This window comes from Bos taurus, chromosome 19 (assembly GCF_002263795.3).
Source record: "Bos taurus isolate L1 Dominette 01449 registration number 42190680 breed Hereford chromosome 19, ARS-UCD2.0, whole genome shotgun sequence".
NCBI classification, from domain to species: domain Eukaryota; kingdom Metazoa; phylum Chordata; class Mammalia; order Artiodactyla; family Bovidae; genus Bos; species Bos taurus.
In genome coordinates this window covers 11054766-11079894 of record NC_037346.1, presented here as the reverse complement: position 1 = coordinate 11079894, position 25129 = coordinate 11054766, and the positions used below count along the sequence as shown (strand labels likewise).

At 38.2% G+C, this 25129-nt stretch overlaps 1 protein-coding gene across 3 annotated transcripts in view; it reads right to left on the bottom strand.

Moving 5' to 3' along the window:
• The window catches only part of MED13 (mediator complex subunit 13), a 97570-nt gene extending 74736 nt beyond the window's left edge, over positions 1-22834 (bottom strand). For 2 of the 3 annotated variants that reach the window (XM_024980606.2, XM_059878403.1), the window contains exons 1-3: positions 22013-22834; positions 19970-20204; positions 11963-12131 (exon numbers count right to left, since the gene is read on the bottom strand). In XM_024980606.2, the coding sequence (XP_024836374.1) occupies positions 11963-12131; positions 19970-20204; positions 22013-22078 (470 nt within the window). In that variant the 5' untranslated portion in view covers positions 22079-22834. Of the gene's footprint in view, positions 1-11962; positions 12132-12502; positions 12522-19969; positions 20205-22012 lie in introns of those variants that run through there. The other variant, XM_059878404.1, reaches the window with a different exon arrangement.
• Positions 22835-25129: the final 2295 nt, after the last annotated feature.

The window sequence follows — 25129 nt, the reverse complement described above, 5'->3', positions numbered from 1 at the left end:
CTTCTTTCTATGTAACACGTACTTTGTTATTGTCAAATCTCAACTTTTTTTTCTTACTATCTTTTAATTATTATCTAGGCCCTGCTGCTGCTGCGGCCAAGTCGCTTCAGTCGTGTCCAACTCTGTGCGACCCCATAGACAGCAGCCCCTACTTCTCTTTAATTATCTTTCTAAAGCTATTTTTATTAGATTTAATTCAAATGTAAAAATTTGTACTAGGAAAACATACTAAAATGCGATCATGTTGGAACTCTTTTCTCTTTAATCATATGTTTTCATATCTGGAAAGATAAAAGAACTCTTAGAAGGGTTGCTTTCAGAAACAGAGTATTGGTGGAAAAGCAGACTTTCACTAATTAGTTCAGCAAATATTTAATAAAGCACACATTATGTGTTAGACACCATGCAAAGTGTAGGCTACGCAGAGGTGACCAAGATAGAAAGAGTCCCTGTCTTCATGAATTTCACAACCTAATGGAAGAGGCAGGCATTTTATGTGCACACACATAAACACACATACCTATACATGCGTTCGTACATATACGTATTTATTTACTTAAAAGACTGTAATGAATGATACAAAAGAAAAGGATGTTGAGAGAGAACTCACTAGAGGGAACTAATTTAATTTGGATGGAAGGCGGTTTAGGAAGAGTGATCTTTGTGCTGAAATTTGAAAGATGAATCAGTTTACAGGGCAAGAAGTAGAGGAAAACATTCCAGATAGAGCAACCAGCAGGTCCAAAAGCCCTGGGGCAGGAAGGATTTTGGCTTACTTGAAGAACTGAAGATCAGTATCAACTGGAGTATAGACAGGAGCAAAAAACTGGGATTAAGATGGAAGAGGAACAAGCAGGTCAGAATATACAGAACGAGGCAGTTTGAATTTTGTTCTAAAGTGCAAGGGGAAATTATTGAAGGATTTTTAATCAGAGGAATGATAGTATCTGATTTTTTTTGTTTTTACTTGGGACATCTCACCAGCTATTAGAGAAGAGAATCCACAGGATATGTGTGCATGTGTACACGCTCAATCGTTAAGTCCGACACCTTGCAACGCCATGTACTGTAACCCTTGAGGCTCTTCTGTCCACAGAATTTTCCTGGCAAGAATAATGGAGTGGGTTGCCATTTCCTCCTCTAAGGGATCTTCCCAACCCAGGGGTTGAAACTGTCTCTCTTGCGTCTCCTGCATTGGCAAACAGATTCTTGACCACTGAGCCACCAGGACCTAGAGCAATAATAGCCCAGGTGAGAGACAATGGTCACTTGGACTAGGGTAGTGACAGTAGAAATGGACAGAAGTGGGCACATCTACAATGTGTTTGGGAATTTGGTGATGGATTACATACGGGAACCAGGAGGTCCCTACAATTAAAGCAGTATCTGATGACATGAGCCTCAGGGTACAGCATACAGATGTCTAGAGAAGGAGCAGGTTTGGGGTAAAGATCAAGAAATCAGTTTTTGGACAAAGTAACTTTTATGATGTGGTGGAGGTTTGGGTTTATAGTATAAATCTGGGGATTATCAGGGTGGATGGTATTTACATCTTTGTGAATGAATGTGATCACCTAGAGAGGGAATGTTGAGAAACAGAGGGAACTGGCCCTAGGGAGCTCTAAAACCTGCAGCTTTAGTATAATAGAAGACACTCACAATCGGGACCAAGAAAGAACAGCCTGAGTGTCAGAAGAAGACATTGAGAAGAATGGATGCTGTGAAAGCAAAAAGCATTTCAGTAAGAATTACGCCCATTCTTGTACAGCTGGGGTATGCGCTTGTGCATGTGTGCATGCTCATTTGCTTTAGTCATGTCCAATCCTCAAACTACCGCACAACTGCACTCATCTCACACGCTAGTCAAGTAATGCTCAGAGTTCTCCAAGCCAGGCTTCAGCAAAACGTGAACCGTGAACTTCCAGATGTTCAAGCTGGTTTTAGAAAAGGCAGAGGAACCAGAGATCAAATTGCCAACTAGAGAGTTCCAGAAAAACATCTATTTCTGCTTTACTGACTATGCCAAAGCCTTTGACTGTATGGATCACAATAAACTATAAAAAATTCTGAAAGAGATGGGAATACCAGAGCACCTGACCTGCCTCTTGAGAAACCTACATGCAGGTCAGGAAGCAACAGTTAGAACTGGACATGGAACAACAGACTGGTTCCAAATAGGAAAAGGAGTACATCAAGGCTGTATATTGTCACCCTGCTTATTTTACTTACACGCAGAGTACATCATGAGAAATGCTGGGCTGGAAGAAGCACAAGCTGGAATCAAGATTGCCAGGAGAAATATCAATAACCTAATAAGATATGCAGATGACACCACCTTACAGCACAAAGTGAAGAGGAACTAAAAAGCCTCTTGATGAAAGTGAAAGTGCAGAGTGAGAAAGTTGGCTTAAAGCTCAACATTCAGAAAATGAAGATCATGGCATCTGGTCCCATCACTTCATGGGAAATAGATGGGGAAATAGTGGAAACAGTGTCAGACTTTATCTTTCTGGGCTCCAAAATCACTGCAGATGGTGACTGCAGCCATGAAATTAAAAGACGCTTACTCCTTGGAAGTAAAGTTATGACCAACTTAGATAGCATATTCAAAAGCAGAGATATTACTTTACCAACAAAGGTCTGTCTAGTCAAGGCTATGGTTTTTCCAGTGGTCATGTATGGATGTGAGAGTTGGACTGTGAAGAAAGCTGAGCGCCGAAGAACTGATGCTTTTGAACTGTGGTGTTGAAGAAGACTCTTGAGAGTCCCTTGGACTGCAAGGAGATCCAACCAGTCCATTCTGAAGGAGATCAGCCCTGGGATTTCTTTGGAAGGAATGATGCTAAAGCTGAAACTCCAGTACTTTGGCCACCTCATGCAAAGAGTTGACTCATTGGAAAAGACTCTGATGCTGGGAGGGATTGGGGGCAGGAGGAGAAGCGGACGACAGAGGATGAGATGGCTGGATGGCATCACTGACTTAATGGACGTGAGTCTGGGTGAACTCCGGGAGTTGGTGATGGACAGGGAGGCATGGCATGCTGCAATTCATGAGGTCGCAAAGAGTCGGACACGACTGAGCGACTGAACTGAATTGAACTGAATCCTTTGTGACCCCAGGGATTGTAGCCCACCAGATTCCTGTCCATGGGATTCTCCAGGCAAGAATACTGGGGTGGGTAGCCATGTCCTTCTTCAGGGAACATTAGGTTTTTTTTAAAAATTACTCACAAGCCGCCATACATTTTCCTCAAAGAATGTATCTAAAGTAAACAAATATACGCAACCAATCCCATTACTAGATGTGGGAATGCTTACAAAGCCATATTTACACTTTTCTTTCTAGTGACCTCTTTTCTGACAAAATTATTCTATAACTGTTAAGGGGTACAGAAAGTATATATACATAACATCATTTCTAAATATTTTTTCTAGGTATTTTTATCTTAGCAAGCCAACAGTGTTCAGAGAAGGTTATGCCCATTATACATTGCTTGTTGTTTAAGTACTAAGTCACGTCTGACTCTTTTGCAATGCTGTGGACTGTAGCCCTCCAGGTTCCTCTGTCTGTGGGATTTCCCAGGCAAGAATACTGGTTTGGGTTGCATTTCCTTCACCAAGGGATCTTTCCAACCCAGGGATCAAACTTGCCTGTCCTGAATGGCAGGTGGATTCTTTACCACTGAGCCATCTGGGACCCCAATTATATGTACTGACATAAAACAAGCAGAAATCAACTTTCAAAGCATCTCTCTCCAAAGAGTGGATAAAAGATGTGGTTAAAAAAAAATTAAGAAAATTTCATATTAAACTAGTTAGAATGAATATATATATAGTTTTTAACATTATAACTCTATACAGTTTTTTCAGAAAACATTAAAAGATAAATTTTGCCGACAAAAAACTAAGAATTTAAAGGGGAATAACTAAAAATTCTCTATGTCAAGGGAAACATTTACTAAGGAAGTGACTCAAGTAATAATAATCTACACATAGGTAAACTGCAATTTGATTAAGTTTAAGGTAAGTATGCTATAGAAACCATCACGAATGCTGTGTGCTTCGTCAATAATTCCACAGCAGATTCCAAAAGCTAAATTGCAAACACTTTCAAGAACGTCTGCAAGTTTAAGCAACAACCTAGAACAGTCCACTGTTCCTTAGTTTTAATGTTCATTTGGCTGCCTGGGGTCTTGGTTGCAGCACGCAGGATCTTCGTTGACATCATTTGGGATCCTTAGTTGTAGCACATGGGGCTCAGTAGTTGTGGGGCACAGGCTCAGTTGCTCCGTGGCATGCGGAATCTTTCAGACCAGAGTTCAAACCTGTGTCCTCTGCATTGCAAGGTAGATTCTTAACCAGTGGACCACCAGGGAAGTTCATAGTCTTTATCTTTAAAAGACAAAGAGGCTTGGAGACCTGTATTTTATATCCTCATATTTAATCAGTGAACTATAGTTAAAACTACAGCTTTCAACTGTTTCATTTCATACATAAAATATTAAAAGAAAATAAACTCTCCATTCCTACTCTCTGTACTACCCTACTAAACAGCAAGCTCTCAATTCCAGTTGCCTATTTTAGGAAAAACATCACACCATATACTGCTATGTTTCCTATACACACTGATCTAGTTGTAATAGAAAATGGTTTAAAATAAACCAAGTTTGTGCATGTATAGGAGGAAAACAACTAAAAATTCTAAATATGGGATAAATTTTCTCAAATTCTTACACAAGTACACCTTGCTTTCCTGTGCTTCACAGACAACTGAGGGCTTTACAAATCGAAGGTGTGTGACAACCTGGCACTGAGCAAGTCTGCTGGCACCATTTTCTCAACAGCGTATATTCACTTCATGTCTGTGTGTCACATTTTGGTAATTTTCACATTTCAAACTTTTTCATAATTATTATACTTGGTATGGTGATCTGTGGTAAGTGATCTTTGATGTTACTATTGCAAAAAGATTATGACTTGCTGAAGGTACAGAGAATAGTTAGCATTTTTTAGTAATAAAGTAAGTTACGTACACTGTTTTCTACAAATATTGCTACTGTATACTTAATAGACTACAGTTAGTGTAAACGTAACTTTTATACGCACTGGAAACCAAATAATTCCCTGTGACCCAATTTATTATGATGTGTGCTTTACTGTGGTGCTATAGAATAATAAGATTCAACACAATCACAATAAAAATTGAGCAGTTATTTTGCAGATACTGACAAAATGACTCTAAGGTTTATGTGCTGTGCTGAGCTTAGTCGTGTCCGACTCTTGGCGACCCCATGGACCCCTACCAGGCTCCTCTGTCCATGGGGATTCTCCAGGCAAGAATACTGGCATGGGTTGCCATGCCCTCCTCCAGGGGATCTTCTCAATCCAAGGATCAACCCAGGATTCTTTGCCATCTGAGCCACCAGGGAAGCCTAGCAATAGTGGAGTGGGTAGCCTATTCCTTCTCCAGAGATCTTCATCTTCCCAATCCAGGAAAGGAACCAGGGTCTCCTGCTTTGCAGGCGGGTTCTTTACCAGCTGAGCTACCAGGGAAGCAATTATCTCCAAGGTATACCTATATTAAAGGTAATCTAGTCAGAAAATATTATAGGCCAAAGTGAATGTTAGGTAATACCACCATACTAAATTTGCAATGGCTTGTCTTTCGAGGAGAGAGATCATTTTACAACACCACTTCATTTTTAGTACTCAGCACTTAGAAAAGTGGAGTTAAAACAAATATGTGCAACTACAATAAGAATCCAAGGCACTGTTAAGTACCATAAAGTATTATGGAGAATAAAACTGCTCTCCAGGAGCTTTTACTATAACAACCAAAGCAAAAAGTTAAGAATAAGGCATAATTTTACAGATGAAACCTGGACAGATAATCTGTTGTAGAAAAATGTTAAGTACTGAAATTAAACAAAAGATTATTTATTTCTAAGACATAAATGGAAAATATGCTTATAGATTAAAGTCAGCTGTTCTAATACTGTAACAGGTAAGTATACTGCTTTAGGAAGTGCTGTATTCTTAGCACTTCTGTTAGGCAGGTATAGAAAGATGATATCCCATTTTGCTGGTAGGGAATTCAAGACACAAAGAAGTTAACTGACTTGTCTTAAAATCATAAACCTATTTAAAGGGAGTGTTGACTTAAAGCTCTAGTCATCCTAACAATCAATTAAAAATGGGCAAAGGATTTTAACAGACATTTAAGAAGATACACAGCCACCCAACAAGTGAAAAGATGTTCAACATCATTAGTCATTTAGAAAATGCAAATTAAAATGACAATGAGATAACTACTTCACATCCATAAGGATGGCTGCTATTTTTTAAAAAATGAAGTGTTGGTGAAGATGTGTAGAAACTGCAATCCTCCTACACTGCTCGCTGGAATATAAAATGGGGCAGCCACAGTGGAAAAGACTTTAGCGATTCCTCAAAAAATAAATTAAAATAGAATTACTGTATGCCCTAGCAAATCTACTTCTTGTATGTTTCCAAAAGAACTGAAAGCAAGGACTTGAATAGATATTTGTATACTAATATTTATAGCAGCATTATTCACAACAGACAAAAAGTAGAAACAACCCAAATGTCAACTGACAGATGAGTAGATAAACAAGATGTGGTATAAAAATACAACGGAAAGTTACTCAGTCTTAAAAAGAAATGGGGACTTCCCTGATGGTCCAGTGGCTGACTCCACACTCCCAATTCAGGGCCTAGGTTCAATCCCTGGTTTGGGAACTAGATCCAACAAGCCACATGCTGCAACTAAAGATCCCGAATGCTGCAACTAAGACCCAGAACAGTCAAATAAAGAAATATGTAAATATTTTTCTAAAGAGAAATGGAAGTGCATGCTACAACTTGGATAAGAACCTTGAGAACATGGTGCTAAGTGAAATAAGCCAGACACTAAAGGACAAATACCTTTTGATTTCACTTATGTAAGGTATCTTGAACAGTCAAAGTCATAGAGACAATAAGTAGAATGGTAGTTACCTGGGGCTGTGAGGGGGAGAAAATAGGGAGTCATTAATCAATGGGCAAATTTTCCACCTGGAATGATGAAAAATTTCTGGAGATAGTGTGATGGCTGCGCAACAGTATGAATGTAATTAATGTTACTGTACCATAACCTTAAAAAATGGCTAAAATGGTAACTTGTGTTGTTTATATTATACCACACACACAAAAAAAGAATCCTAGTCATCCTAATTCAAGATTTTTATTTCATTGATCAAATAGTTTTCAAACCTATCTTTCATTAGAATCACACAGAGATCTTTTATAAATTCCAAACCCTACACCACATTCTCAGGTTAATACACAGATTATGTTTTTATTCTCTCAAGGTGATTCCATATCCAGACAAGTTTGGACCAGACCACTGCATTAATCTATATTTCTGTAGCCCTCAAAGTGATTCTTTAAATTCCTTAAATTTATAGGTACAATTTCAATATCAAATATCCTTACCATACATATCTCAATGAACAATAGATATATATTAAAATCCAAAATATAACACCTTTATCTGTAAATTTTATATACTTCAGCTCACTTAGTGAACACATTACTTACATTATAAAGAATATTCAGAAAGCAATGACATTATTTTGGTTTACAACTTCAAGTGCTCAGCGAATATAGCATCTCCCTAATATTTTTAAGTCTTCTGTTTTACTATTTTCTATAACTTTAAAAAGATGTAGGTTAAGACCTCCCTGGTGGGCTAATGCAGATCACGTGATGTGGGTTCAATCTCTGGTCAGGGAACTAAGATCCCACAATGTTGTGTGACACAGCTAAAAGATTTTTTTAAATAATAAAAAATAAATAAAATAATAACACGTAGGTACAGGAGATACAGCGATCTACAGGGCACACTCTGTCTCATATTTTTTCATGCCCTATAATCCAGCTCCAATACCTGCAAGATGTATGAATTCCAAGAAGTTCCTTAACCTCCCTATTCTTCAGATTTAACAACTGTAAAACTGGACTAACAGGTCTGTTTTGAAAACTGATTTAACACCTATTAAGCCCTAATTTCAAACACGGCCTGGTCAGTTATGCTTATGCAAAGGTTTCTCATTCCCTTCAGAAAAACAAAATTTCTCTATTATCATTCAAATCTAAAATCAACAGTTCAAAAGGACAGATTTGTATGAATCTCTAAGAATCACAGTAAGAAATGACAGTAAGAAAAGCTTAATGGGAAGGAAAAAAGAGAGAAAAAAGTCTTTCCTAGCCCTGAATTTTTCTCAAAAATGTTTCTAGAAAGCATGAGAATGGGGAAAACTGACCATGCAAATCCTAATGACTCAAACATCACAGAGAGATTTCATTAGGTCTTAAGTACTATTATATCATCACTGAGGACTTCAGAATAATCTTGATGATGGACATTAATGATAGACTAAGCTAAGAGGAGGAAAAATAAGACAGTAACCAGGCCCAACTTAGCAAATAAAGGACATCTTGACAGAAGTTCGAAGTTCCCCTATTTTTGAGTCTCAAGTACAATCCCAATTTAGCATACAATTCCAAGAGGGTTCATCACCACTGATGCAAACCAATATACACATGACTATCAAGCACTTGTAAATGTGGACAGATCCCATTGAGATGTACTCTAAAGAATGAAACGCAAATTAGATTTCAAAGACCTAGTTTTAAAAAAGTAAACTACCTCATTAATATCATTTGCATATGCAATTACATACTGAAATATTTTAGATATATTGGGTTAAATATATGAAAATCAATTTCACTTTTTAAAAAACTTTCTTTAATGTGCCTACTGCAAGATTTTAAAATACATATGTGACTCATATTGTATTTCTATTAGACAGTGCCATCTTAGAAGACAAGAAGAAAAGAATTGAGTCCTGAGAAAACATAATAGCTTCCGTAGAAGTTAAGTTTTCAAAGGTATTGAGGAACCCAACCAAAGGATATCCCAAAGCTATACAAAACGGCTACTTAATAAGCCACCTTAAATCTTGTGGTGCTTCTATTTAAATAAGATGGAGTTGAAGGGACTGTGTAAAAGCCACAGGTGTATGAAAAAGACAAAGCTTTACGAGTGAAGTTTAAAGTAGTCTTTCAGTTACTGCCCAACCCCTCCAAAAAAAACAAAAATAAAAACACCCTTAACTGATTTCTATAGTGATGCTAAGGCATTATTTTAAGTGTAAAGGCTCTGGTGTAAGCAATATCATCCAAAAGAACTTATGCAATACAATAACCAGCACTCGTAACAGTATTCGAAATGTGGTTTAGACAACGGAGGAAATGAATTTTTATTTTTTCAATTTACTGAAATTTAAATAGCTACAATTGACTGGTGGCTACTATAACAGCACAGTTCTAAATAAAAATGGCCAAGTCCCAGTCCAATCACCTTACTAAAGCCTGCAGCTTGCTTCATAGCTATTTACACATACAGAACTTCCAATCAGCATTTTAGTGCCCAGAAGTCTTAAGAGTAGAAAAAGAGATAATTCAGACATCCAGGATCTCAAAAATATTACTTCTTATGTATTCTCTTCTCAGGAAACTACAGGTAGATGGGCATTACCAAAACAGTAAGACAAAAAAACAAAACATGAAATCCAGGAAGTAAGTGACCCAACACAGACAAAAAGGCAAAGCAAATTCCCAAGATGACTACTATGAAACAGGCCTAATAAAACAACAAGTCCAAAACAGAACCGAACAATGAAGGGTTCAAATAGGGATACTGAGAGAGAGTGAGAAGAAATTAAAAGATTACACAAACTCCTTAAAGGTAAAGGGGAGACTTATACTTCCTGTAGATGGCCTAGGGGCGAATTACCAGTAAGTATACAGGTTGGGGATCAGCAAACTATCTGTAAAAAGCCAGAGAAATATTTTAGGCATTGTGGGATCATCAGTCTCTTATCACAACTATTCAACTCTGCTGGAGTGTGAAAGCAGGCATAAAGTAATCCAAAAATGAAGGAACAAGGCTGTGTTACAATGAAATTTACAAAAACAGGGGGCAGGCTATATCTTCCCTGTGAGGAGGTAGTTTACCAACCCTTGACATAGGTAATTAAGGGAAAAAAGAGGTAATCACATTAACACTGGGAAAAACAAAATTATATAGAGGAAATGGAACGTAATCCTACATGCTGTATGACTCACTAAATATGTATAAAATTATAATAATAGAAACAATAGGTACTTTTTTTTTTTTTTTTTTTACCAAATCTCATAACTATATTGGTAAGATAAGGGAAAAAAAAGAAAGGACAGGAGAACAGAGTATCTCAGCATGCCAATGTCCACGTGGTAGGGATGGGAGTTGGGAGATGGCTGGGGTGGAGGGGACGGTAAGATAGCTAAATTATTAATAGAAGATTAAATCTTGAATAACTGAAATAACAGAAAGCTCAATAATTAGCATTTGCTTGTAAGTTTTTAAACGGGTAAATTAAAGTTAAGTTAGAAGAATTTAAAGGGATTGCCTCTGAGGAGCACATCTAATAGTTGGGGCTCAGGATTACAGGTTCTCTTTTTAATTCTTGGTAATCAGCTTGAATTCTTCAAACTGACTACCTACTATCTATTCTCCATTTCCTCTTACTAACCAAGGTTTATTTTGCTCAGAGTGGCAATGTTCCCATATACAGAGTATTTATCTCAAGATAGCCAATGATATGTCAGCTAAGAGTTCCAGAAAAGAATCTAATTTCTGATCCAATGGTCACCCCTTCTCATCTCCTCCTTCCCTTCCTCTTCCTACCTGGAATCCACCATGAGTGAAGTCTGGAGATGCAACATTTACTGGAACCATGAAGATAAAAGCCAAAGGCTAGAGATAAAAGAGCAGAAAACTCCAGGGAACCTAAGTTTTGATGATGTCATTGAACATATCTTCCTCCAGACTATTAAGAAAAATCAATTCCTACATAAGCTAGTTAGGACTTTTTTGTCATTTGCAACTGAATGCACTCCTACCTTGTACAATTATTCTTTTGACAATAAAGGTTTGTTTTAATTTTCAGAGAGAAAAAATGAAAGGCTTGATATGTCTTACCTACTCATCGATTATAATGAAACTAGAAAGGGAAGTTTACAAAAAATTGTGTGTGTGCATGAAAAAAGATGTGCACCTGACATAAAATGACATCTCAACAATGATTACAACCATCACATCTTTTAGGGAAAATGAATAAATTTCCTTCATTTTTTTCTTTTCCCATATCCCATCTTACATACCACTGTTTAATTTCTCTCGAAGTCTCACTAATTCAACAACTGCTTGCGACTAAATCTTCTAACAGATTACGCCTTATATTATTTAAACCAGAGAACTGTAGTAACCTAAAGCTTTTACCTGAATATGTCTTAAAAGTCTTCTGTGCCTCCATCTGCAACTATCCTACACATGAGCATCATGAATTTGCTTAATTTAAAGCTGAAGAAAATCATAAGCACCCCAAAAGTAAACATGTCCTACATAGAAACATACAAATTTAAATAACTTTAATTAAAGCAAAAAGATGCTGAGAATGAGGATTACCTCAACCCAAACATGACTACAGATCACCATCTAAAAAAACTATTAATACTACTTAATTTTAACAGAGTACCATGAATGTATTTCCACTAATACTAAAAAACATATATACTTTAATGCGTAAGTCTCTGCTTTCATCTCACATTTTTTCTATTATCCCAAATCAAAACTTAAGCCACTGTACTGACACACAACCTATCTGTACTACAAGAAAATTCTTAAAATGTGTAAAAGAAAGAATGAAGGAATCAAAGAAAACTGAATACTTATAGGACTTTGCCAAAGTTAACCTTCTGAATGTCTGTGAGATATTAGTTTTATCACACATTCTATAAAGTCATTAATATTAACAAGCCTAAAGAAATATCAAGTAAGAGTTTAAAGATAGCTTACCTTTTATTTATAGGTTTTTCGTCTTTTTCATAAGGCTTCACAAACCACTTGCCAATACGTACAAAGTTCCGGTTCATTAAACACCGTTCCAACAGATTGTGAACTGCTTTGAAAAGCAAAGTTCGGCATTCATAGGAAAGTCCATTCTCCCACACTCCATCTTCCTCTTCTATAAAAGAAAAGAAAGAAACAAAAAGTAACATAGAGGCACTATATCTACTCAGAGCTAAACTGAATGTATTACAGTTTAATCCCTAAATTCATAAACCCTACTTCACCTCAGAATATTGAACTACGACCACTTTGCTATCTCTCTAGACACTAAAACATCAGGTTTCAAAGCTAATCCATAGAGAATAAAAGGCCAAAGTGCCATGTACTCTATTAAATTACCTGAAAATTATTTTCCCACCACATAAAGACAATGATATATCACAAACATACTGATTTGGTTTCTGTATAAATGAATAGGACATTTGCATAACCAAGGGAAATACCACACACTCTATACCTAAAGTGCCAATTTCTAAGTTGACTCACTTGTTAGTTACTTTGTCCTAACTCTTCCAGTCATTCACCCTGCCAAAAAAAAAAAAACAACTAGACAGTTAATAATTAAACTCAAAACATCTTACGTCCATCAGCATTCTAATCCATGACTCAACTATAAAAATAAGTGATGGATAAAAAGGACGTTTCTGGCACAGAGCCTAACAAGTAGTGCATTATCAGCCACCTTAGGTCTCATTTCAACCAAATGATTCCCATGCTTACTATTTAGTATAAGATTCTCTACATGGGGGAGAAATTGAAAAATTTAAAGACAAATTTTAAATGGCACTTCTGATATAGTTATGTTGGTAGTTTAGTCGCCAAGTCGTGTCCAACTCTTTGTGACTCCATGGCCTGCAGCATGCCAGGCTTTCCTGTCCTTCTCACCATCTCCTGGAGTTTGCTCAAATTCATGTACATTGAGTCAGTGAAGCCATCCAACCCATCTTATCCTCTGCCGCCCCCTTCTCCTTTTGCCTTCAATCTTCCCCAGCATCAGGGTCTTCTCCAATGAGTCGGCTCTTCACATCAGATGACCTAAGTATTGGAGCTCTAGCTTCAGCATCAATCCCTCCAATGAATTTTCAGGGTTGATTGGATTGACTGGCTTGATCTTGATGTCCAAGGGATTCTCAAGAGTCTTCTCCAGCACCACAATTCAAAAATACTTATTTCTTCGATGTTCAGTCTTCCTTATGGTCCGACTTTCACATTTGTACATGAATACTGGAAAACCGTGTCTTTGACTATACAGACCTTTGTCGGCAAAGTGATGCCTTTGCTTTTTAATACACTGTCTAGGTTTGCCACATCTTTTCTTCCAAGGAGCAAGCGTCTTTTAATTTCATGGCCGCAGTCACCATTCAGAGTGATTCTGAAGCCCAAGAAAATAAGACCTGTCACTGCTTCTACTTTTTCCCCTTCTATTTCTCATGAAGTGATGGGACTGGATGCCATGATCTTGGTTTTTGCAACCTTTGCTAACTACATAGCCTCAATTTTGCCAGCAAATCTATTAACCACTCCAAGTGAAGTTATAAAAAAAAAAAAAACACGTAGTCATTTTGAGATAAGTATGGATGTGGTTCAGAAAAAAAGCTTTTTACTCTCTATCCATCTATACCTATAATAAAGCATCCAAGGAATCCTACTATAAATAGCAGCTACTGCCATCAACATTTTAACTTTTGGAATATTTTAATTTGCTATTTCAAATATAAAATAGTGTGGCATACTCCTATAGTCTATTTAACTTTATAAAACATTTTTAAAGTATGGACCTTCTTTCAATTTAAGTAAAAGAAAAAATCTTTCCTAATTCAACACTAAAAATGCACAACTATCCCAAGAGAAAAATAATAAACCATGATGCTTTAAAATAAAAGCAGAGACACCTATTAAGAGTGACAGATGGCAAACATTCATAACTTGTACAACAAACGAGCAGAATAAACATTAACTCAAAAGCACAATAGCACAATGACAGTGGACTTTAACTTCACTAGAAATTTGTGCTACTACAAAAGTTAACGTTGATTTTATGTTGTTCGTTTCCTAAATTACAGTAAATATCTTTCAAATCAACTTTTTTCCGAAAGATAAGCTTTTTTAAAAATGAGAAAAGCTTTAGAAAATGACCATATTTGAGAGTTGAAATAATTTTTAAATCATTAATAAACAGAAAAAGTTCTTCATATTCTACAGTATTATAGACATCCTTATCTACTTCCAATTAAAGCCAAAATTTCCCAAGTTTCACTTTATTAAAGGAAACAGGAGGCTAGAAGAAAAGGGAAGTGGCACACAGTGGCTTCACTTTATTTAAAAAGTCTAGATCACAAGCATATCCGAATTTTGAGAGGAAAAAAAAATCAAAACTTTCTCAATCTGTTTTTAGTCTAATCAGTTTCTATCATTTCAAAATGAAAGTTACATTAAAAGTTTTATCTAAAATTATGTGATCTATGATTACTAAAAGTACACATATTCTTAATTCCAAAAGAATTATGCTGGAATTCTTCACTTCTTTATAAACTACCTAGTATACTTTTTATAGCCTTTTACCTCAAAAATCCTTACCTTCTAAGGAAATGCAATGGAGTTAACATGTCATACACAAGAAGCCCCTACCAAAATCTTTTCTCAAACTACTTCTAAGTTTTAAGCAACAAAGAACCAAAACACAGATACCATTACATTTCAAACATCTACAGTCACTATAAACTTCAAATATCAGAAAATTATTCACTTAAAACTTGAGATTGAATTCACCTTCTTACCCAAAAGTTAAAAATCTTTAAAATAGTAAAAACTGCAATACAATAATTTTATTAATTTTTACATATTAAGATTGTATTTTAAGAAATCTATTTCAGTTAAACCTGTATGTAGTTAATAGTTTAAGAAAACTAAATATAGTTTAGAAAATTAATCAGTATTAATATTCAAGCATTTCTCTCTCATTGCTCTAATTCTCTGTCTAGAAAAACTCAGGTGAACTTAACCCTCATTTTACATTAAACCCTCAAATGCCCACAATGCTCATTAACACTAAATGGGAGTTATGCATAAAACAAAGATCTGACCACCTGTTAGGATTTTCTAAGGCCAACAAATCTCTTAAGCACATCTTCACCTATATGGTAGATAACTAAGCAACCATCACACTAAATAACAATTTGATTTTTCATTGCTGAGGAAATAAGAATAATTCCTAATAACATTCAATGAAAAGTCGGAAGGTTTTTTTTTGGAGGGGCGGGGGGAGTGTCACTCAGAAAGAAGCCTACTAAGCCAAGCTTCTATCTTGATATTATAGTAACCATACTAAAAGTACTTCTCCACATCTTGTATTCATAGATATAAAAAACAAAGTGGTACAACCAAGCCACCAAAGACATAGCGGCACACACCCCTTACATTAATTAAAATAAGCCCTGTGTCTCAACACCAGCACGACAGCAAAGGGTGGGAGGGGGACACACGGGCAAATCTTTACCTAACTTTTTTGAACTTAATTAACCACAGCCTAACGGAAAAAGTCTGCTTAATGTATTTAAATAAATGTTTCCCTCCTCTTCAATCTGTATCCCCAGAGAAAACAGTTTCAATTCTGTGTTTTTAGTACTTTTCTGTTAGCCTTAGGATTAGAACTCTTAACCATTATTGTTACTTGAAAAATTTTTACAAAATATTTGAACAATGAGTAAGTTCAAATGCTAAATTTGATTTCCATAATTTTTTGAGGATACAGATTATAGTGATACAAAACGATGTGATAGGTCATCAAAATAATTCTCTATGAGTAGGGGGAAAAATAAAAACAAAAAAAATTTTTGATATACCTAAGCATTTGTACTGTTTTCTCAAAACTGACATTGTTAAATATCCTCATAGTGGTAAGCCAGTAAAAAAGGAATCTACCTAAGTAAGTCTGCCAGGCTATTAAAATGCAGCATATACTAAAAAATAATAAATGGGTCAAAATCGATCATTGTTGAAAATACTATGTATTTCTTGAAAGAATAGAGAAATGTTTAAGTGTCTAGTTTAGCACCTGTCTTGACTAATAATTGCCCATTCATAAGCTGCTCTTTCAGCAAATTGCTGAGAGCCTTAAATTCGCAGCATTATTGATCAGCAAAACCTGAAAAACTGGTTTTAAAGCAGCCTCTTATGTTTATCTTTGATTTGAAAATCCAAAAAATACACTTTTCTTGCTTGATAGTACACAGAAAAGCATGGCAATGCTGTCCCTAGAAGACGAGCAAACATAAAAGGTTGGATCACAAGTAAATTATGTAACAGAAGACAGAAATGAATTAACTCTCTTCAGGCTACCTGGGGCATAAAATAAATTCTTAGTTGACTAACACTAGACTGCTATACTTGGCTGCTATTTATCTATTTGTCAATCTTGTTAAAGCTGTCACTTAAGGTTAAATTCCACTGTAATTAATATCCTTCAGTAAAAGCATCCAAAATTAAATTCTAAGACTAAACAATGACCTATTTGACAGTATTTACGATGAAATTGCTACAATAAAAGTATTTGGATATGTCGCTAAAATCCTGCATAAATACCACAGGAGCCAGGAAAGATATATTTTTAGCCCTGACTGATTCTGTTTTTTCAATTCTCAGGGTATCAGTTTTCTCAGAGTCTCATCACATTCTAGCTACTATAATTTTTTTTAAGATGCAAACCTCAAAGAGGGGGTAGTTGTTTTTATTTTTGTTTCAAGGGAAAAACTAAAAGCCAATAGTGACAACAATAAACTTCGAACTGAGGGTTAAAGTATCGAATCAGATTTGGCTTGCTATAAAAGACTTTTACCAATTAGCAATAAAACAAGTTTATATTCTATTTCTACACATTAGCAAAACTTGAAGGTAACCCAAACATGTGCTACATGTAAGAGGCAGGCAGAAATTAAAAATGCACTATGGAACCTGACTAGACTCTTCAGAACTATAAAGATCATTAAAAATAAAGCAAGTCTGAGAAACTGTCAGAGTCTAGAACAGTCAAAGGAAACATGACAACTAAATGTAATACAGTATCCTTGATGAGATCATAGGATAAAAAAGGGCATTAAATAAAAATAAAGGATAACCAAAGAAACTATCGATTGTAGGTAATAACCAATGTATCAGTATTGCTTCATTAGCTGTGGACAATGCACCATTTGATGGAAAGTGTTAGCAATACCAGAAACTAGGTGAGGGTAGCTCAGAACTCTATGCTGTCTCTGTTAAATTTATGGAAATCTACACCTATTTTAAAACAAAAAGTTACTTAAAAAAAAATGCACTATGAATGACACAAATGAAGGGGGTGAAGCAAAGGCAATTTTGCACTTTTATTACTGACTTAATATGAAAAACTGACAATTCTCATCTGCAAAAAGGAATGGCTTCTGCCTTCTCTCACCAAGAATGGCAGAGTTACTGCCACAATCACAAATATTTCAGTAACAAGATGTGGTAGCTGCTGAACCAAACAGAAAGACACTGCCTGCAAAGAGCACACTCAAGCTAAATTAACCAGCCTATTAGTTACCACCTGGGTCCTTCCGGTTCCCCTCTCCTTGCTACCACACCTCCACTTGGAACTCAGGACTGCCTTCAGCAGCTGATGCCACCCCTACTGTCCAGCTGCTCTCTTCTCAGGGGAGCTTAAAAGAAGGGGATGGAGTGCCACAGATGGGAAGAAATGAAAAAGGGGTTAGCTCGAGAGACAGCAGCAGACTAATTACCCCAAAAGGGAGGCAGACGGTGTCCCTGGAGCAAAGAAAAGGGCGAGACAAATATACTCCATCTGAAAAGACCTTATTATTCTTTAAGATATGTCTGATTTAAGTAAAAACATTCTAAAGTAAATGACAGGTTAAAAAAAAAAAGCTAAAACATTATAAAAATACCATTGGCTACACAAACTGTTTAAGATAGTACCAGACAGACTTTGGAACAGAAAATATGATTACATATAACCATTACTATATTTAGGTTTACTATTTTAATTGCTTTCACTGATAAATTCTTAAGTTAATTGGCATTCAGCAAAATCTGACAAGTAAAGCCTAAACTTCCAAAATTACTTTCACTACGTTCAAATAAATATTTTAAAGTATAGGCAGCACTATTTTAAATAATTATGCTTACAAGCAAACTAGAGAAAAAAAATTTAATAGCTGTGAATTTTCAGGAGAAAACCTATTTAAAACAGAAAAAGAAACTACCCACATAGTATTTTAATATACATCACGCCAGTTCACAATGAACTTTAATAGGCTTTTAATTTTCAAAATGTTAGTCCTACTAATGTAATACTAATATTACATAACTGTTAAATTATGTTTGATTCCACGAAATGTATTTCATGGAATCTGGGGGAGAGGGGGTGGGGAGAGGGAAATAGTCTGTTCAGATGTTCTAACTTTATTAAGAAGCCTGAAACTTCCAAGTCAGCATAAGTTTATCTATATGATCAATAATATTAAAACAGTCTTCAAATATTTTAGTAAGGTGGTATTTATAATCACTTCAAGATTAAAATAACTCAAGCATACCTAAAGTCAATGAAAGAAAAAGGAAGCTGGCAGGCTTAGTTTTTGGCATGACAATTACAAAGCATCACCTTGCTGATGCTGTAAAGGAATATTATACTCTGACGTATATGCATACATCATATACACATACATATATACAAACTCATCATTTAATATATTTAGAACCACACTACATACTTAAAAATAAGGGCTAGATTCTCCAGCAGGATCTTATTAGAAAAGCTGGAAAGCACTTTTCATAAAAGAATTGCAACCACTCTCAAAAATAAATATTAAGTCTGAAGGGTTTGTTAATTTGAAGATAAAAAATGTGACACATTCCTGCACAAACACTGGTCTTAAGTGCTTGTCTGAGATAGTCACCTGGATTACGTACATCCAAAAATAAAATAAGTTCTATAGATCAAATAGACAATAACAGAAACTCCAGAGTACTTGATTTCCAGTAAGAAAACTTTTTCAGTTATCTAAAAATTCCAAATTTTCTCGTCAGGAATCATTATGTTACATCTTACTGAAATCTTTGGTACACTGCAGCAAACAACTAATCATTTACATTCCTATCATCAAAGATTCAGCTAACATGGACTCTAAAGTGAACACAAGCTTCAGTACTACATGAAGAATTATAGTTTCTCTTTTGAAAGTAACATTTGGTCCTAAATATCAAGAAAATAAGACAGAAGTAACCTTATCAATTTGCTCATAATAGAATCACTTCCCTAACTTTTCAGATTATGACACATGTCCCACTATAAAAGCTAAACAAGTTGGCACTGTTTCATATCAAAGACAGTCTTTGATGGAACAGTACCTAAAATAAAAGAATCACATTCCAAGAATAAGAAAATTAACATATGCCTTCATTTGTTAATAATGTAACAACCACAAATAAAAATACTGAAAAAACTATGTGCCTAGGGGGGAAAAAAAAGCACATGAGAAAGTTACCATATTTCCAGATATTTCTACAACTGTGTGCGTATTTACACAGAAGAGAATAGTAGCAGAATTGACTCAAAGATGAATTACACTTGGTTTCAAAAGTATTTTTTGACTTTGTTAGGAAATGCTCCCCAATTCCATTTTTCTTAATTTTAATTAATTTACTAACATGCCTTCCTTGGGGCTGTCTGCCAGAAATTCATGAGAAAGCTGGGAGGTGGAAGAATAAAGTTATTCAAGGCTCAAAAAAACCTGCCATAAAATGCATAATTTTCAGTAAAATAAAATAACTGCAGTGTAATAAAACATGAAGCTGAATTTTTGTCTGGTTTCACAGTAACAATATTCCACCAAAAAAATCATTTGTAATACAAATGTTTTTAGGAAAAGTATACAACATTGCTATATCTTTAAGTTAGAAATTATAAGCTGCTTTCACCTGATAAGTCATGGTGAATAAGGTCAGCAAAATTGGGGTCTTCACCCCACCAAAATATCCACAATTCTCTTCTTCCAGGTCTCTGATCACGCCGCCAAACACCAAGTACATCTGCCTTAAGGCAGCGACTAAAACTGCTCAAAATGGGGTCTTCCTCTGTCACCGGAAACAGAATAGGGGCAGAAGTTGGGCCTTGCCATACATATCTCTTCCATTTAATTCCCGTCAAGTCAGCCTGAGGAAAAGAAAGTATGATTTTTTTATTACTGCATATTCACTCAAAATCAAAAGTCCTCACTATTAAAGTCCCCTATTTCATGAAGGCATTACACTTTTTCAACATATCCTTGGGATACTGAAAACTGACCAGAAAAGAAAGGGGGAAAAAAAGCTTATTCTGATGATTCAACAACCAAAAATTAAAGGAGAAGAACAAAGACACTGAAAAAATTAATACTGACATGTCACTGAATACAAGTCAATAAATGTGTCCCAAGGATAAATTAAAAAACTTTAATAATGTTAAATACAAACATAGACTTTAATACTGCACACTGAGTAAACATTTGCTCTCAGTCCTAAATTCTGTTCTTACTGGTTACATTTGTTTCTTGGTATCAAACTTACTACAAAATTAACTTTTAAAGATTCATCATTCCGTGTTTATAGAAGTCACAGCTCTAACGAAAAGAAATCTCAACTACAATTGAAAACATTCTTGTTAAATCTTTACATATCCCTTTAAGGAAAAGTCAAATAGCTGCTCACAAAGAACTGTCAGATTTGTGCTAGTCTTATCTTCAAAGAACTCGATCCTAAAAGTACCAAAAATAGACTGAGTTGGAGAAGACAGAAATGTAAAACCTGCTGTTTGTCTACTATATCTGAAGAGATGCTGATTAACGGATATTCTACAAGAAACATTTTATAAGGGGGAAGGTATTAAAGATCTCAATTTAGTATCGTAAAAGAAATCATCAGCGTAAATTCAGTAATTTTTTAATCTAACTTAAAAGTGCAAGCTTAAGGTGCCAAAAATGAAACTGCTGATACATGACTGGCAGTTTACACTTGCCAACTAGTTGTGCTCCGCCCACTCAATTCACTTACCTATCACACACTCTTAATATTTCTCATAGGACAGGGAAAATGAAAAAAAAAGTTACCGAAACTTCAAATCATTGATGAAGCTAAGCTCCTATCCAACTGCAGACTGAGTATTTGCAACAGTTGGTACTTTTGAAAGTCTTTATTGAGATGTTCCCAGACCGGAGCCAACCAACACAACTGCCATCCGTAGAGCCAGCTTCCCCTGACTTTTCAATAAGAGGAGGAGCAGCCTTCTGTATAAAAATATTTAGTCCAGAACCACAGCATCTCTTCCATAAGTTCGCTCCACTCGCACAAACCTAACATTCTAATAAAAGCAAGTCGGCTAGAGATTGTCAAAACCTCAAACTGTTTCCAAAGTTTAAAAGAAAAACTACGGAATGGCATTCACTGTTTTTTTAAAGAGTCTGAAGTCACCCAAGGAACAAACGAACCCCCTAGAGTTTGACTCATCTTTATTAAAAAAAAAAAAAAGAACACGTAAAATTAAAGGAGTGCTAAGTTCCGGGGTCCCGTTTACTGGGGGAAAACAAGAGGAGCAGAGCCAGGCAGTGAGAGAATGGGCAATAATAGAAAGTGGCAGAAAAAGGATACACGGTCAATAAGGAGACAAGCAACAGTTAAGCCAGCAAGACAAGAGGGAAACGCCGCTGTCCTGCCAGGAAAGGAGCCCAAGTTGGGAGACAGGACTGCGGGTGAGAAAAGTGTCGGAAACGGGAGAAAAGGCCGACGCTGCTAGGGCAGCCCGGGACGGCGGGCGAGGACGGCGGCTCCGGGCCGGTGCGGGGCTCCCGCGGCGCCGGCTCGGGCCGGGCCTCGCCCGGGGACTCGGGCATCTGGATCCGACCCGGACCCCCTCCCCCACGGCCCAAGGGCGCACCTCGCGGCCCCTCCCCCACCGCCCGCCCGCCGCGGCCCCCGCCCGGCACTCACCAGGCAGAAGAGGTTACAGTGACAATCTTCCAGGCTGGCCCCGTTCGGCACGAAGGAGGAACTCATCGTCCCTCACAGCAGCCGCCGCCGGCGCCACAACCCACCATCCGCCATTACCGCCGCCTCCGACCAGAGAGAGAAACAGACACCGGGGAGGGCGGGGGGGTGGTGGTTGGGGGGGCGGTGGAAGAGAAGGCCGCCGGGCCGCCCGCCCTCCCCACCCACCCCCCCGCCGCCGCGAGCAGCCCTCGCCGCCCGGCCGGCACCCAGCCGCCCGGGGCCGAGGGCCGGAGGCGGGAGGGCCGCGCCGCGCTCGCCCCGCCGGCCGGGCTGCGGCCGCCGCGGAGCCCGCGGACGCTCGTCCCTCTTTGGGGGACGGAGGGGATGTGTGCCCCTGCCACCAGAAAAAATAATAAATTACAGAATAAATAATTAAAACCGAGTCCGAGCGGGCAGAGCCCGAGCCCCGGAGGGTGCTCCCGGGGCGGAGAGGCGCCCGCAGAGGGGCGGGAAGGGCGAGAACCGGGAGAGAAGCCCAGGCCCCCGGCCCGGCGGCGGCGATGTCCTTAAGCCCAGAGTCTCCTCAGTGGTGGAGGTTGGTGGCGGCGTCTGCGGGCTCAGACCATTCTCTGGCTGTGTCTTCGTGTCGTCCCTGAGCCAGACCGGCCTAACGTCCGCTCTCCTGCGGCCTCACCGCCGGGACGCCGTAGTCTCCCCCATTTTGTGGGCCCAGCGGGCGGTGTTTTTCCCCCTTTAATCCGAATTCACGGGTTTTCCCTTCGCTTTAATGGCGGCCACAGGGACCAGCTCGCCCTCTCTGCTCGCCCATTGGCCGCCTGGAGGTCACGTGGGCCCAGGCTCCGTGGGGAGGGGGAGAGAGAAGGGAGTGAGGGAGGGCCGGGAAGCTTTCAGCGGAGGCGCTGAGCCCCGGGGGACGGGGCAGCCGGCTGGTGGCCACCGAGACAGCGCCATCTGCTGGGTGCCCCGGCCAGTGTGCGATGACCCGGGCCCTGGCCCTCTCTCTCTCCTTGCCCGGCAATTGACAGTACCAGAGGGTTCACATCACAAATCTGAGAATTACGTTGAAATCAGTTTGAATTCTTTGGAAGAGAAAAGTACGGCAAAATTCCAAGCCAATCTCACTTATTCCTCAAGGCCGTTGGGGTGCGGCACAAACCCCTGGGCTTGGGCGTCAGATCCTCTGAGACCAGACTCGGCCACTCGAAAGTTGGGATATTAAGAAAGAAACATAAATGAAACAGTATAGCCTTGTGGTTCACAGCCGGGGAGTTAGAAGTTACACTGCCTGGATTCGAACTTTGAGCAGATCACTTACCTGCGTCCCAGTTTACTCATCTGTGAAATGAGGAAGACTTGTCTCCCTCACGGGTTGTTGTGGTAAATGAGTTAATACAAAGAAAACACGTAGGTAAGCCCAGTGCCCGGCACAGATAAACACTGCTGAGAGTTGTCTATTACTGTTGTCATCATTACCTCGTGTGGTTATTGTGAGGAGTAAGTGACCCAAGTGTATGTAAAATGCCCACTGAGAGTCATCTCTCTGCGAGAACCCGCACTTACTTTGCTTTACCGCTGTATCTCCAGTGTCTCAAAAAGGTTCCTAGCACACAGTAGGTGCTTGATATTTGTGAATTTGCGACTGAATGGAAAGAAGTAGGAGCCAAATAAAACGTTCGTTCCCGTTCCCACAAAACATTTCAGTTCTTGATTGGATCATACTTCAACGTAGGAACTCAAGACATTTTTCCTAAGTTTTAGAAGGGAGAGAAGGGAAGAGAGAGAGATGGAAAGGAAAGAGAGCGGCGAGGGGAAAAGAAGGGAAGAGGGAAGAAGGGAGGGAGGAAGAAGTAAAGGTGATTCAAAAAATTGGAGACATCATCGAGTTAGGACTTTACCATAATTTTTCATCTTAGTTGCCTCTGTAAAATGATGGTGGATTCTTCTATGCCCTTTATTCAGCCACAGATTGAAAAGCCTTCCTCCTGTATTGATTCATATATGGTAGTGAAGAGCCCAGATATTGAAGCCAAAAACCTACAGGAGAAGTTCTGCCACTTACTAGTTGATCTTGGATCAAATTTGACTTTAGATCAAATTAATTTCTCCTGCTCTCAATTTTCTCATTGTGAAATAGGGATAATAAAAGTACTTTCCTCCTAAAGTGTCTGGAGGATGAAACATTGCAGACATAGGGTTTGCCACAGTGCTTGCTAAATGTTAGCTGTTAATATACTTTAAAAAAATCATTATTGAACACACTCATATATGTTCCTGGTCTGTGCTAGGCCTGGGATACAAATATGAATAAGATATATGCATAACCCTAAACTCTTTGGCCACCTGATACAAGGAACTGACTCATTAGAAAAGACGTTGAGGCTGGGAAAGATTGAAGGCAAGAGGAGAAGGGGATGACAGAGGATGAGCTGGTTGGATGGCATCACCGACTTAACAGGCATGAGTTGGAGCAAGCTCTGGGAGTTGGGGAAGGACAGGGAAGCCTGGTGTGCTGCAGTCCATGGGGGTTGCAAAGAGTCGGACAGGACTGAGCAACTGAATTGATCGAACTGAACTGAATTCCTGAAGCAAGGCAACAAAGGAACTGTTTCCCACAGGATAAGATAAAATACATGTAGGTATTGCTTGAATAAGGTATGTATCAACTGGCACAATAGGAGTGCTGGAGGAGCACCAAAGTCAGAGAAGGCGGCTCAAAGTAGGTAGCATTCGAAATCAGATTTGAAGGATAAAATGAATTCTTATAAAGCCCTTTGAAGCAGTTAAATCTTATTAAACCCAATTCAGATCCAAAGGCCACATATCAAAGTCAATTATGCAACCAGGACTAATTCAATCCAGGAGCTCAAATCAACTAAAGTTCGCATCCTTTCTAACTAAGTCCTGCACTGGGAGACTGCAATCTCCAGACCCAACAAGGTAGGAGACCCTCTGCTCCTCTCTCTTTCCTGGAGAGCATCCTCAGGCCCTTGCTCCCACTGCTTTTGTCACTCTGAAAAGCTCTCCCCCATCATTTATTTTATCTAAAACCAACCTTTTTAGAAGTCTCGCCCTCCACTGTCCTGCCCCCAACTTGAG